Here is a 14,484-nt window from a genome sequence, read left to right as displayed (position 1 = left end):
TGGAAATACCAATATAAACTCATGAGGAATTTTTATTTTTTTAAGAAAATAAATTGCTCTGTCACTAGAAGCCATGACCACTCTTGTAGCGATGAGCATCTCTGGTACCCACATTCTCGTTTCTTATTATTATTTCCCTCATAAAGGAACCAGGGCTCCTTGGATAAATAGCTGATTCCAGGTAAAGTGAGCTAGCAAAGTCTACTGGATCACATCAAGAAAATTCAGGAGCCAACTTGAAGGGTTACCTCTGGTCAAAACTAGGACAATTTGATTATTAAAAAGAATAAAAACTACAGTGGCTTAAAACATATCTAATATGTTAAAATTCAGGAGTTCATAATAGTACTCAACATAAAATTTTAAAACCTAATTGGTAACCTTGTAGATTATTAGGATACCGACTGATTCTTCTAGAAACTGGTAAATAAAGGGGAAAAGTAAATCATTTAACCTGTCTCCCATAGACAGTTTTTCAGAGTTACCAAATAGCTGAGGGGGAAGTTCTTTATGGAAGAATTCCAGCTATTAAATTAAGAAGGAATGATGAGGGATTCCCTGGTGGCACAATGGTTAAGAATCCACCTGCCAATGCAGGGGATGCAGGTTCGAGCCCTGGTCTGGGAAGATCCCACATGCTCTGGAGCAACTAAGCCCACAACTACTGAGCCTGTGCTCAGAGCCCGTGAGCCACAACTACTAAGCCCGCGTGCCACAACTACTGAAGCCCACATGCTTAGAGCCTGTGCTCCACAACAAAAGAAGCCACCACAACGAGAAGCCCACGCATCACAGCAAAGAGTAGCCCCCGCTCACTGCAACTAGGGAAAGCCTGCGGGCAGCAACGAAGACCCAACGCAGCCAAAAATAAATAAATAAATAAATTTATTAAAAAAAAGAAGGAATGATGTTGATAACAGATACACACTACTATATGTAAAAAAGATAACCAACAAGGACCTACTATATAGCACAGGGAAATACACTCAGCATTTTATAATAACCTATAAGAAAAAAGAATCTGAAAAAGAATATATATACATATGGGGCTTCCCTGGTGGCGCAGTGGTTGACAGTCCGCCTGCTGATGCAGGGGACACGGGTTCGTGCCCCGGTTCCGGGAAGATCCCACATGCCGCGAGCGGCTGGGCCCGTGAGCCATGGCCGCTGAGCCTGCACGTCCAGAGCCTGTGCTCCGCAACGGGAGAGGCCACAGCAGTGAGAGGCCTGCGTACCGCAAAAAAAAAAAAAAGAATATATATACATATGTATGTATAACTGAATCACTTTGCTGTATACCTGAAACTAACACAACATTGTAAACCAACTATACATCAACAAAAAATAGAAAATAAAAGAAGGACGGAATTAGAGCATCACAATTTTGCAACCTCTAACAAAATCCCAGATCTAGGTGATGATAACTAATGGTTGATCACAGATTGATGAGGAACTCTGTCATAAACAGATAAGGCTGACAAAACCTAATCCGGTGACGACACTGCTTTTGTGCTTCCTGATTTGATGCAGCAGGAAAACACAGCAACACCTAAAAAGTGTTCTCACTATACGATAGAAAAATCTGAGTCTGACTGAGCCTCTAGGCTTCACCAATTTGGAGGAAATGCTGGAAAAGAGGAACATCTCAAACAACACTGGAAATGCAATCAGCCGGATCACAAATGTGGAAAAACCTATAGGACTAATGACCTAGTTTCCTCAACAAATACACAGCAGCGGAGGAAGAACTGTTACAAATTAAAGGGGATTTAAAAGATACATCAATCGAATGCAATGTGTAGACCTTGTGCGTATTCTGATTTGAACAGACTATCTGCAAAAAGCAGATTTATGACAAAACTGGGAAAATTTGAACAGTCGCTAGATGTTAGATGATATTAAGGACCTACTGATAGTTTTTATACTTGTGATAATGGTACTGTCGCTATGGGGATTTTTTAAGTGTCTGTATTTCTTAGGGAGGAATACTAAAGCATTTACAGTTGAAATGTCTGGGAAATGCTTTTATCTGGGTTGGATTTATCTGGGTAAGATAAATGAAAAACGACTGGTCAAGTGTTAATGATAGTTGGAGCTGGGTGGAGAGTACACGGGCATTCATTTTAATACTCTCGCCACGGCTAGGTGCGTTTGAAAATTCACATAGTAAAAAGTGGGGAAAAAAAAGAAATATGATAATAAGAATGCGTGCCATCTACCTTCCTATGTGATTAAAGAAACTGGGCACAAAGGGACCTTTCATTCTTGAGTCACTTAACTCTAAGAAACTGTTTTCTGAATTATGAATATCAGCGAAAATAAGACGAAAGAGAATTTGCTACAAAGACCTTAAGGTTATAATTTTTCACACCTGGTTGTTTGGATCTGCGAGGCACCGCACCACGATGGGTATGAGATGTTCAGAGAGCACCACTGGAAAATCAGACCTGTTTTCTTGTAGAAAAATGGCAATAGGAGGAATCTGTTCCAGCAGCTCAGCCCGCACTGTGGGCTCTGCAGCAATAAAAAAATGAGACAAAGAATTATATAAGAATAAGCCAAGCATCTTATATAGTATATATTGATAGTTTCTAGCTTTTCTTACTAAAATACTTCATCAAGGAAATTAGACAAATGCAGGTTAAAAAATCATTTCCCATTTAGAGTATTTATGCTACAGACAAGCTTAAAAAGCTTATAAGCTATACGGCAATACAAAATCATAAAAAGCTGATAAGCTATACGGCAATACAAAAACACAAAAAGAAGAGAGAATGACAACTCTATTATAACAAGCCATATATGAATCAAGGAGGGGGCAAGACATCTGCTGCCGGGCCAGCGTCCAAAACCCATTACAACTAACGGCATATATGCGAGACCTATGGGCTGTGCTTATTCAAATTCCAGCCAGAAAGTATACGTTACAAATAATTCTTTCATAAATGCACTCCCCCACAATCCACGCACCCCAATTGTTTCTAAGGCAAAGCATTAAACGAAAGAGCGGCTCTAGCTCCAATACACCACATTAAATTTCACACGAGTATATAATTGCTTCAGCACCGTAAACGGTGACTCACTTACAAAGAGAATCCATTTAAGGGCTCAAAACATCCACTCGAGCCTTTTTAAAAGCGTTGTGTCATGCTCATATGAATATTTTAAACTAATATGGGAGCTATACGGAAGGGTTTATTTTTCTATTTTCGGTTAAAATGATCAAAATCTAAAGCAAGCCCATCAGCTATCACAGCTTATATACAATTTCTTGGAAATGTACAACTTAAAAATATAAGCGGGCTTCCCTGGGGGCGCAGTGGTTGAGAGCCCGCCTGCCGATGCAGGGGACGCAGGTTCGTGCCCCGGTCCGGGAAGATCCCACATGCCGCGGAGCGGCTGGGCCCGTGAGCCATGGCCGCTGAGCCTGCGCGTCCGGAGCCTGTGCTCCGCAACGGGAGAGGCCACAGCAGTGAGAGGCCCGCGTAGAAATAAATAAATAAATAAATAAAATAAAAGTATCCAATCCTTGTACAAACCTGCATCTTCTGACAATCTGACCACGATCTCCATTACCGTTATGAAGTCTTCTTCATTGTTACTGAAGTCCCGGAAGATATCAAGCAGCCCTCTGGCAATAATCTGACTGTGGAAGCGAGAAAGGATCCATACAGTTATGTGTGCTAATTCCGGCATGTGCTATGAGCAGGTAATACAATCATGGGGGAAAGGAAAGTCAGCCACCTCCGTCCAGAGGGAGAAGACACGGTCCAGCAACATGCAAAGGTGGTCAACATCCTGTAAGACGAGGACCCATACCCTCCAGTCTGGCAGTCACTGGAGGTGGAAACTGTCCACCTGCACAAAAGAAAACCTTTTTCTCCTTTTCTGACTGATTCTTCAGGCCTAGATAGACTTGGAAAAGAGATCCCATAACAGCGGGAGGGAATTAAGTGACCAATACAAAATGCAGAAGGAAAAGGTCCAAAGGGACATCCGATGGCCATCTCAATCTCGAATGGCCTCTACCCTCTAGGTGTCAGTAGCAGCCCCCTGGCTGCCCCCTCCCCATGATGTGACAATCAAAAATGTCTCTATATATTGCCAAGTGTCCACCGGGGCCAAATCACCCCTGGTTGAGAACCACTGCATTAAAGGATGCTGGGCAAAAGGCATAAAGGAACTCTCTGTACCATCTTTACAGCAATTCTGTAAATCTGAAGTTACTTCAAAATAAGGTTCAAAGACAAAACAAAACACAAAGACCAAAAAAAGCCACAATGGGGTAACACGACCCCCACTAGAAGAACGAAAATTATAATAACAATACCTAGTGCTGATAAAGACATGGAGCAACAGGAATTCACAGATTCTGCTCGTGGGAATGCAAAGTAGCACAACTGCTACTCGGAAACCAATTGGACAGCTTCTCAAAAAGTTAAATGTACGCTTGTCATGCAACGCAGCAACTCCCTCTTAGGTATGTACCCAAATGAAATAAAAACGTATGTCCACACAAAGACTTGTACACAAAGGTTCATGTTAGCATCATTCATAATAGCCACAAGATGGAAAACATCTCAGTATCTGTCAATTGGGGAATGCACAAACAAAACACAGAATATCCATACAGTGGACTATGACTCAGCAACAAAAAGGAGAGAACTGCTGGTAACAACAGGGAGGAATTCCAAACGCATTTTGCTAAGTCAAAGAAGCCAGCAGAAAGGACTACATACCACATGATTCCATTTACAGGAAATTCTTAAAAAGGCAAAACCTTAGCATCAAAAAACAGATCAGTAGTTGCCTGGGCCAGCGGTGGTGAGAGAGGGGGAGACTGACTGCAAAGAGGCAAACAAGGAAACAAGGGGCTGATGGAAATGTTCAAACTTGACCATGGAGATGACTGCATGAGTGCCTGCATTTACCCCAAATTCACCTCACTGGACGCTCTAAGTGGGTGGATTTTACTGCATGAAAAGTATGCCTTGATAAAGGTGTTTGTTTCAAAGACACTGATGAGGGGAAAAGTCAATGGGATCAACAGTGGCTAACGGTGGCCTGGAGGCCTTGGTGTGCCCGCAAAGAGGGACTGGCATTCCTGATGGGTGTCTTGGAGCAAATGGAAAGGAGCCTCTGTCTGCCTCTGTCTGCTCCTCTGGGTACCTGACAATCTAGAAATAATACACGTCTCTGTGTCATTTCTGGCTAAGCATCGGGAGAAGAGCTGAGGTCGAAAACCCACCTTGATTTTCAGAAAAAGATGACTAGAAGTGTGTGGAATTCAAAGAGGCATCTTTTGGCCCAGCATACTACGGGAAGAAATCCATCAGCTCGAGCCTGCCCGTGGAGAGACTTATACCACCCCTGGGATGAAAGGTCGAGGTCTGGCAGCCAGGAGGTTTGGGGAAGCCGGAACAGACACTATGAAGTCCCTGATTACAGTTCACTGGACCACATTCATGGCAGCCTCCCGGGGGAAATCAAGCAACTAAGATCCCCAGTCTGCTTGTAGGGCCATAGAACGGATAGACAGAACTGCATGCAGCCTCAAGTGGTCACAGGAGGCCTGCCCTCTTCAGGAGAGCAAGGAAAGGGGTAAGAGAGGGCCCTGAAGCAGGGGCACATCCACCGCTGTGAATGCAGAGCGCAAGAGAGCTAAAGACGCAAACAGATCGGGGCTTTGGCACCAACACTTCGGCTGCTTCATGTTGGAATGACCTGGCGAGGTCACAGCGGATGAGCAGAGTCCAGAAGCATCAGAGTCGATACTTCTGTCAGCTGTGCTAATGACATGAAAGAACAGTGGACAACTGTGCACCTCAGGGAAGTGTGAGGAAGCTTAAATGAGATCGTGAGATCGTGCACGGGAAGCTCAGAGCATGGCACCTGGCACACGATGAGTCCTCTAGTGCATCAGCCATCAACCATATTACGATATAAGCAAAGAATTGCAATCAAAATGTCTATCAAAAGAGGGAAGCTAAAATAAATTGTGATGTAGCTATACACTGGCATACCATACAACCATTTTTACAGGTACCTATAGAAATGCACTGAGTTAGAAAGCTGCCCATGATACATGAAATGAAAGAACAAGAGGAAGAATTTTACATACAGTATGAACCCATTTCTTAACAAAATTATGCTTTTGCATATGTGTGCAATACATGTACATATAAACACACTCATATATACGTACACTCATTTAGGAAACGTGTGGAAGGATATATACACTGAACGGCTCATGGGTACTATCTAAGATTATAGTGCGGAAGGGAGGGAGACTCTCACTATTTAACTCCTGAAACTGCTACATTTCAAAGAGCATGTATTATTTCTGCGAATTTTTTTTAAACATAAAGAAAGAGGATGGCTTGATTTCACATGGCAATGTTCCCTGGAAATGTCACCACGGAAGGAACCCTTGGCGTCTCTGTCCCTCCTTTCCCTCACCCACTTGTGCAGTTATGATCATGAGTTTAGCCCCACTGGCTCTGGACTAGGGGCAGGAAGCCGGGGGTGCAGAGACCAGCAAGTTCCAGGTTCCGCTCTGAAGGAGCTCACAGTCGAGGCCTGTAAGGAGGCAGGAAAATCGATGATGACCAACAGTGATGCGATTCTAAAGACGGAGAAGAAGGACGTGGAGGAATGAGGCAGGGAGACGAGCGTGCGGATGAGCAGGTGTTGGGTAGGGAGACGCGGAGGGGTGAGGTCATTGGCCACCGACGTGCGAACAGTCAGACGAGGACTTGAAAATAAGCCTGATTCACGTGCTGCAGGTCACTGGAAGAGCTGGGCATGCTGGGGCAGTCAGGTAACACGGGGGCTCTCTGTGCTTCCTGCTCAGTTTTTCTGCAAACCTAAAACTGCTCACAAAAATGAAGTCTGTTAATTAAAGTGAAATAAAAACCTCCCAACAAACGAAAGCTGTGAGAATTCATTGACAGTGGTCTTGTGCTAACAAGAATTGTTAAAGGAAGTTCTTGAGGCAAAAGGATATCTGACAGCAATGGACAGTTTACAAAAAGAACTAAAAAGCACAAAAATGGTAAAAATGATAGCAAATATAAAAAATATTTTTCACGGGCTTCCCTGGTGGCGTAGTGGTTGAGAGTCTGCCTGCCGATGCAGGGGACACAGGTTCGTGCCCCGGTCCGGGAAGATCCCACATGCCGTGGAGCAGCTGGGCCCGTGAGCCATGGCCACTGAGCCTGTGCGTCCAGAGCCGGTGCTCCGCAACGGGAGAGGTCCGCGTACCGCCAAAAAAATATATATGTATGTGTATATATATGTGTATATATATATATATATATATATATATTTTTTTTTTTTTCTCATTTTAGTTGCTTTAGAAAGATAGTTGACTATCTGAAGCAAATATAGTAACAAGGTATTGTAGGGTTTGTAACTTGTGCAGAGGTAAAATGTAGGAAGACAATGGGGGCGAGGAAACAGAAGTCCACTGCTGTGAGGTTCTTATACTGAATCCTGCACTGCATGAAGAGTGGAGTAATTTTATTTGAACAGTTGGAATAAGCTAAAGGAATATACTATAATCTCTAGAACAACCAATAAAAAATTTTAAAAGAGGTATAACTAATAAGTCAATAGTGGAGATTAATTGGAATTATTAAAAAACTCATTCGAGGGCTTCCCTGGTGGCGCAGTGGTTGAGAGTCCACCTGCCAATGCAGGGGACGCGGGTTCGTGCCCCGGTCCGGGAAGATCCCACGTGCCGCAGAGCGGCTGGGCCCGTGAGCCATGGTCGCTGAGCCTGCACGTCCGGAGCCTGTGCTCTGCAACGGGAGAGGCCACGACAGTGAGAGGCCCGCGTACCGCAAAAAGAAAAAGCAAAACTCATTCGACTTTTCTTAAAAAGGCAGGAAAAGAGGAAAATACCAGGAAGAATTGAGACAAACAGAAAACAAAGTGCAAGACAGTAGATTTAAACTGAACCAAATCAATAGTAACAAATGTAAATGAGCTAAACATTCAAATTAAAAGGCAGATTGTTAAACTGGATAAGAAAGCAAGACCCAACTATGTGCTTTCTACAATAACCAGGCTTTAAATATAAGACACAGGAAGGTTAAAAACAAAAGTATAGGCAGAAATATACCATACAAACACTAATCAAGAGAAAGCGGGAGTATATATATTAATATTAAACATAGTAAGCTTCAGAAAAAGGAATATGACTAGAGATAAAGAGGGACATTGCACACTGATCAAGAGATCAATTTGTTCAAGAACACAGGGCAATACTAAGGGTGTACACACCCAAGAGCACAGCTTCCAAATACACAAAATGAAAACTGTCAGAACTGAAAGAAAAACAGATAAATCCATGATTATAGTCACAGATTCCAACATTCCTCTCTCAGTAATCGACAGAACAAGAAGACAGAAAATAAATAGGAATAGACAAGACCTGAATAATGTTTTCAAACAACTTTCCAAGTTGACATTGATAGGCTACTCTACCCAAAAACGTTGGGATGCACGTTCTTTTCAAGCGCACGTGAAACATGCCACAAGTTAGAGTAGATTTCTGAGTCGTAAAACAAATCTCAGCGACTTGTAAAGAAGAGAAATAACACGAAGTACGTCCTCTGACCACAGAAGCCTTAAACTAAGAATCAAGTAACAGAAAGATACCTGAAAAATCTTCAAGTATTTCTAAATTAATCAATATACTTCTAAATAACTCATTGGTCAAAGGAGAAATCATTATGGATGTTAAAAATACTCTATACTAAAAGGTAATGAAAATATTGCCTATCAGAACTTGAGGATGCAACTAATATAATATTTAAGTATTTATAATACTTAATATAGTACTTAATAGCAACCTTAAATGTAAAATGCAGATGTTATAAAGGAAAGGCCAAGAAAGTAAAATGTTGAGCATTCCTCACAAGAAGTAAGAAAAAGAACAGCAATTAAATTCCCCCCCCCAAAAAAAAACTCCAAGGAAGAAAATAATACAGATTAGAGCAAAAATTACTGAATTAGAAAATGAACATATAACAGAGGAATTCAAAGACAAAACTTGATTCTTCAAAATAACTAATAAAATTGATAATCCTCTGGTTAGAATCACCTAGGGAAAAAAAAGAGAAAAGGCAACCAGAGCCAACAACAGGATGGAAAATGGGGCCGTGCTACAGATTCCACAGACACTTGCCAACAGACAGTGAAATAACAGATCTAAGCGGTGATTATTTGTGACCATTAAAATCATTAGAAGAAAGGTTGGTAAGGAATTTTGTAGTGAAAGAATCGAACACCTGCGCCCGCTGCTCAATACTAACATCTCGGCCAGATCTTGCCTCCTGAGGTTTTGTAATAAAAAGTACACAAGACAACATATGGAGTATTGTTTGAAAGAAAATTGAAGCAGAATCTAATCAAGTCTCCAAGTTTAATTTTCAGTTTACAGAAAATACAGAGAACAAAGGAACACATGAAATTATACCATGAGAATAATGACCACCAAATCCAGAATGTGGAAAATTCTACAAGACTAATGACCCCTTCAAGAGGGACTTCTGTGGTGGCGCAGTGGTTAAGAATCTGCCTGCCAGGGCTTCCCTGGTGGCGCAGTGGTTGAGAGTCCACCTGCCGATGCAGGGGACACGGGTTCGTGCCCCGGTCCGGGAAGATCCGGACATGCTGCGGAGCGGCTGGGCCCGTGAGCCATGGCTGCTGAGACTGCGTGTCCAGAGCCTGTGCTCCGTAACGGGAGAGGCCACAACAGAGAAAGGCCCACATACAAAAAAAAAAAAAAAAAAAGAAATGATACAATTTACATTAGCCTAAAAGGTCAAATACCTAAAACTAAATCTAACAAGATACAAAAGATCTCTACAACAGAAAACCATGTATTATACTTTTATAGTTATTTATGTGTATGTTTATACATGTATATGTATATATGTGTATACACACACACACACACACACACAGGGAAAGTGAAGAAAACCTTAAAAAATGGAAGGAGTAGAAAACTAGATATTGTAAGGATATCAATTCTTTACATATTGATTTATAGATGCAATGCAATTGCAGTGAAAATCCCAGTAGGTTTTCTTTTCTAGAAACCGATAAACTGGTATTAACATACACTTGGAAATGCAAAGGGCCAACGGCAGCCAGGACAATCTTGGAGAACAAAGCGGGATAGCAAGGTATCAGGTAACCTCTCTGATACCAAGACTTGGATGACAAAGTTGCAGTAATGAGGATGGTGGGGTCCTGGTGCTACGACAGATACACAGCCAATGCAGCAGACTAGAGTGTCCAGAAACGGACACCTGACTGAAGACAAAGGTGGCAATGCAGAGCAGAGATCAAAGCGCTCTCAGTGAATGGCCCTGTGTTAACTGGAGACCACAGGAGGGAAATGAAACCTGACTTCTCCCTCGCATCATACCAAACAAGAAAAGCAACGCCAGGTGGACTGTGGCTCCCTGTGTGAACGGGAAACAACAAAACTTCAGGAAGTCAGTGTAAGAAAATACGCTAGTGGCCTGGGGGGAGGCAGACCTCTCTTACGCAGGACATGAAAAGCACAGACCCTAAAAGACAAAGTTGCTAAACCGTGGACTACATGCCTCAATGAAGAGCGGCTCATCAAAAGACGCCGCTCGCAGCACCCTCACCTCCCCAGCTGTAGATCTGGGATAATAATTGGGCTCGCTCAGTAGCACTTGCTGTGAGCTCACCTTCTATGATTTAACAGATGTAAAAGCAGAGACTATAATTTTTTAAAGGAGTAGTAAGAATAGACAGTGAGTAGGAACCAGTCTTAACAGAACCTGTCCTTCAGGGAAGGGATGCAGGGAGGGCCGGGGAGAGTCCACAGAACTGTCAGAGAGAGAGAGGGTGTTGAAGCGGAAGGAAAGGGCCCGTAGAAGGGGTGACAAGGAAGAGACAGAAGACGGAGGGAGACGGGAGACGAGAGAGCGCCTTCTCTGAGGGAGGAGGGAGGTGCCTGCAGATGCAGGTTTGGGCGGATTGGGAACTGAAAGGGATGCCTTAGTCTCTGCTTTCCTCCTGAAGGAGGAGTCAAGGTCATCTGCTGAAGGGAAGAGACGTGGGCCGAGCCCAGAGGAGGGTCCTGCCAGCACCATGAGGAGTGACAGCAGAATGTGCAGGACAAGTGGCACAAAGGTCCCTGAAGCCCAGTGCCGTCAAGACACAAGACAGGCGAGCAACGCACTGACCGATGCTTCTCAATTGTGCGACACGTTTTACTTTTCTGAGCACCGTACATGTGAAGGAAAGCCAGTTAGCAATCCTAATTATTTAAATCCCATTAAATTTCACCACCGTCTCCTTCCTGGCTTACCTGGTGGTCAGTAAAACAGCAACAAGAATAATGGGAAGCCCTAATAAGGCAGTGCTGTTCAGGCAGACTCCCAGCACCCAGGGAACAGCCCGTATCCACCTCCACCACGCACCCTGCAAGGCTGTCACAGACAGGTGGCCGCCGGTGGCCCCTTGACCGCACGCAGGCCAGGCACAGCTTACCAGTTGAAGATGTTGCCGCTGAAAGTGTACTTTTCCAGGCGAGCAAGTGCAGGCAGGTTGTCCCGGCCCAGAACGTCCAAGAAGGCTGTCACCCTCATGCCGTCGCATGAGGGACCGTAGTCCTCAAATCCATCTAGAGGGGAAGAGGGGAACCACACTCGTAAGTGCGCACCAACTGGGACTGGCCACACCTGGGCAAGACGCGGCCGGTCGCACGCCGTGGCTGAAGCCTCTGAGCACCGCAGACTTGACAATGCAGGGAAAATGCAGGGGGCAGGTTAATAAGCCTAGGGAAGGGTGATGAGAGCAGCGCCTTCGAGAAGGGCCAAACGCCCTGCCTTCAGGCTGCTGGTCTGACGCACTCTCACCACCGTGGACAGGACCCTCTCTGCCATCTGGGACACAGAAGCAGGTGAACAAAGCGCTCGCCCTATGAAAACTGGCCCCGGAGCTCTACGCAAACACATTTAAAACGGTCGAAAGAAAAAGAGGTTGGACCCCTAAGCAAGAATCTGACGGCAAGTCCTCAGCACCATATCTTGTCTTGGCCTAAACGTCCTCACTATGCAGCTTCACCCACTCCGTGACGTCGAGTCCCACCAACGCTCAGCCCTGGCCTGGCAACACCCAACCAGACCCCTCCACATGGATGTCTAACAGGTGCCTCCAACTCACTCTGGCCAAAAATGAGCCAGCTGTCATACTGCCTCTTCCCCTCCAAGCCTGCTCTCCCCTGTACCCCCACTGAGGGCAGGCATCCCCTCCCTCCAGTGTAACGCCAAACGTCCCTGAAACGGAATGAATCCCCCAACTTCTATGTATTAGCTGCGTGACCAGAGTAAGTGACTTAACCTGTCTATGCTCCCATATGCTAACATGTAGGATGCATACAAAACCCTACCCTTGCCCGGTCCAGATGCTGGAACAAATAAGTTCGTGCATGGCAAGACCAACGGGATCTGGCCCCTCATGATCTGGCCTTGACCCTGGCCACCACCCTCTACGCACCCACGCGTCAGGGGTGGAAAGGCTTCCCTCCTATCCCCTGAGCTGAAATAGCTGGGCGAGAAGCACTACTGCAAAAAAGCAGAGGATTCCTACATGGCAGACAGAAAAACCACGGTTAATTTAGGCAGTAACTGATAACAGTTGAAAACAAGAGATGACAAGTTTGCGCCTAGGTGCTTACTCTTGTTTGAAACATTAACCACATTTCTTTTCTCAACTAATTCTTTAAGGCTAGTAATCAGAGCCTATTAAAAATGTACACTGTATAACAGTTACCCAGATAATTCTAACACAGAATTAGACGTCTGTAGAAACAAATGTGTGTGCCACGATCAACGACGTCATTTTCCTGCAGGGTCCCTCCTGGGAACACCAGGCCCCTAACCACAGTCACGTGGCATGGGCTATTCCCAGTACCTTTCGGGACCCAGGAAGAATATGCAACCTCCAACCCACAGACGGTCACGGAGCACTGCGGACCCGGCCTGGAGTGGGCTTTAAAACACCGAGTTCAAAACAGACAGCTTTGGGACCTGACGATGTCCACAGACATATATGCCCTTTTCACACATACAACTTTTCATAAGGATCAGGTTTCAAAACATCCTCTGAGGCCCAACCGTGTACTTCATGGGTTAAGAACTCCTGTTTTAAAGTAACAGAAAATATTTCTTCAAAAAACTCTGCTTATGGACTTCCCTGGTGGCGCAGTGGTTGAGAGTCCGCCTGCCGATGCAGGGGACGCGGGTTCGTGCCCTGGTCCGGGAAGATCCCACATGCCGCGGAGAGGCTGGGCCCATGAGCCATGGCCGCTGAGCCTGCGCGTCCAGAGGCTGTGCTCCGCAACGGGAGAGGCCACAACAGTGAGAGGCCCGCGTACCGCAAAAAAAAAAAAAGAAAAACTCTGCTTATCAGAGACCTAAAGTAGCAATTCATTCTACAAAAGAATAATTGTTATTAGAGAACATTAATGATTCTACTACACTAACTATATACATGGAAATAAAAGCCATAGGCCATAAAATATTGGATAATAACTAAACTTTATTGGTTACTTCCTATAGGCCAGGAACTGTGCTAAGAGCTTTCTGTATAGCAGTAGTTCACTAAACCCTGACAATAACCATATTAGCCCATGTTTCCGTTAAGGGAATTGAAGCTCAGAGAGGTTAAGAAGGTTGCCGAAGGTCACGCAGCTACAGAGTGGCAGAGTCAGAATCTGAACGCAAACAGTCGGACTCTAGATGTTGCACTATGCTGTCCTGCCAGAAAGGAAACTGAAATTTTAATATTAATTTTCAAAGAAATCCCTCCCTCCTCCCTGCCCGGGATTCAGCCACAGTGGCGTTCCCTTAGTTCTTCAAACACACCAAAAGCCTTCATCTCGATGATTCTGCACGTGCTGTTCCCACTGCCTGGGACACTATCATTCCTTAATCGCTACGCCCTACCCCAGCCTGGGTGTCACTGTCCAAAAGAGCCTTTCCCTGACCTTTGCAGAAAGGCCAGTCCCTGGCTACAGCCTCTCCTGGAGCTGTGGCTCTCCCGTCCTGACGCCGCCACAGAGGTGCTGGCACCAGCTTTTGTGGCTGCTCGTGTCTGTCTCCCAGCAGCTCTGCCCGCTCCACGGAGGGGCTGTAACCCCAGCACCCAGTATAATACCTGACAAGTAACAGGTGCTCAATAAAAAGTAGTGCCGTGAAGGAACACCAAAAGAAACCTAAATGAATGAAAATACTGAATTTTTTTTTGAAAAAAAGAATGTTATAATATAAAATCATAAAGAAGCAAGAAGGAACCTTAGCACATTCCTTGATAAATTCCCTCACTTTATATTCAGAGCCCCCAAAGCCAGCAGCAAAAACTGCAATTCTTAGAACCTAAATGTTCTGCATTCCGGCCCAGCGCTCTTTCAAGAGATGTGCAGAAAGACCT

The 14,484-nt window shown here is 44.6% G+C and overlaps 1 protein-coding gene across 1 annotated transcript in view; it reads right to left on the bottom strand.

Annotated features, from left to right (window-relative positions):
• ANKRD60 (ankyrin repeat domain 60) overlaps positions 1-11,795 on the bottom strand; it is a gene marked incomplete at its 5' end in the record, with an annotated part of 59,979 nt that extends 48,184 nt beyond the window's left edge. Inside the window, 3 exon segments of the mRNA XM_027086633.1 lie at positions 2,372-2,514; positions 3,540-3,646; positions 11,542-11,795. Coding sequence (XP_026942434.1) covers positions 2,372-2,514; positions 3,540-3,646; positions 11,542-11,795 — 504 coding nt within the window.
• Between the last annotated feature and the right edge of the window lie 2,689 nt (positions 11,796-14,484).

This window comes from Aethalodelphis obliquidens, unplaced genomic scaffold (assembly GCF_003676395.1).
Source record: "Aethalodelphis obliquidens isolate GAN/ISIS:26980383/991018 unplaced genomic scaffold, ASM367639v1 scaffold57, whole genome shotgun sequence".
Taxonomy (NCBI): domain Eukaryota; kingdom Metazoa; phylum Chordata; class Mammalia; order Artiodactyla; family Delphinidae; genus Aethalodelphis; species Aethalodelphis obliquidens.
This window is presented reverse-complemented; position numbering and strand designations above follow the sequence as displayed.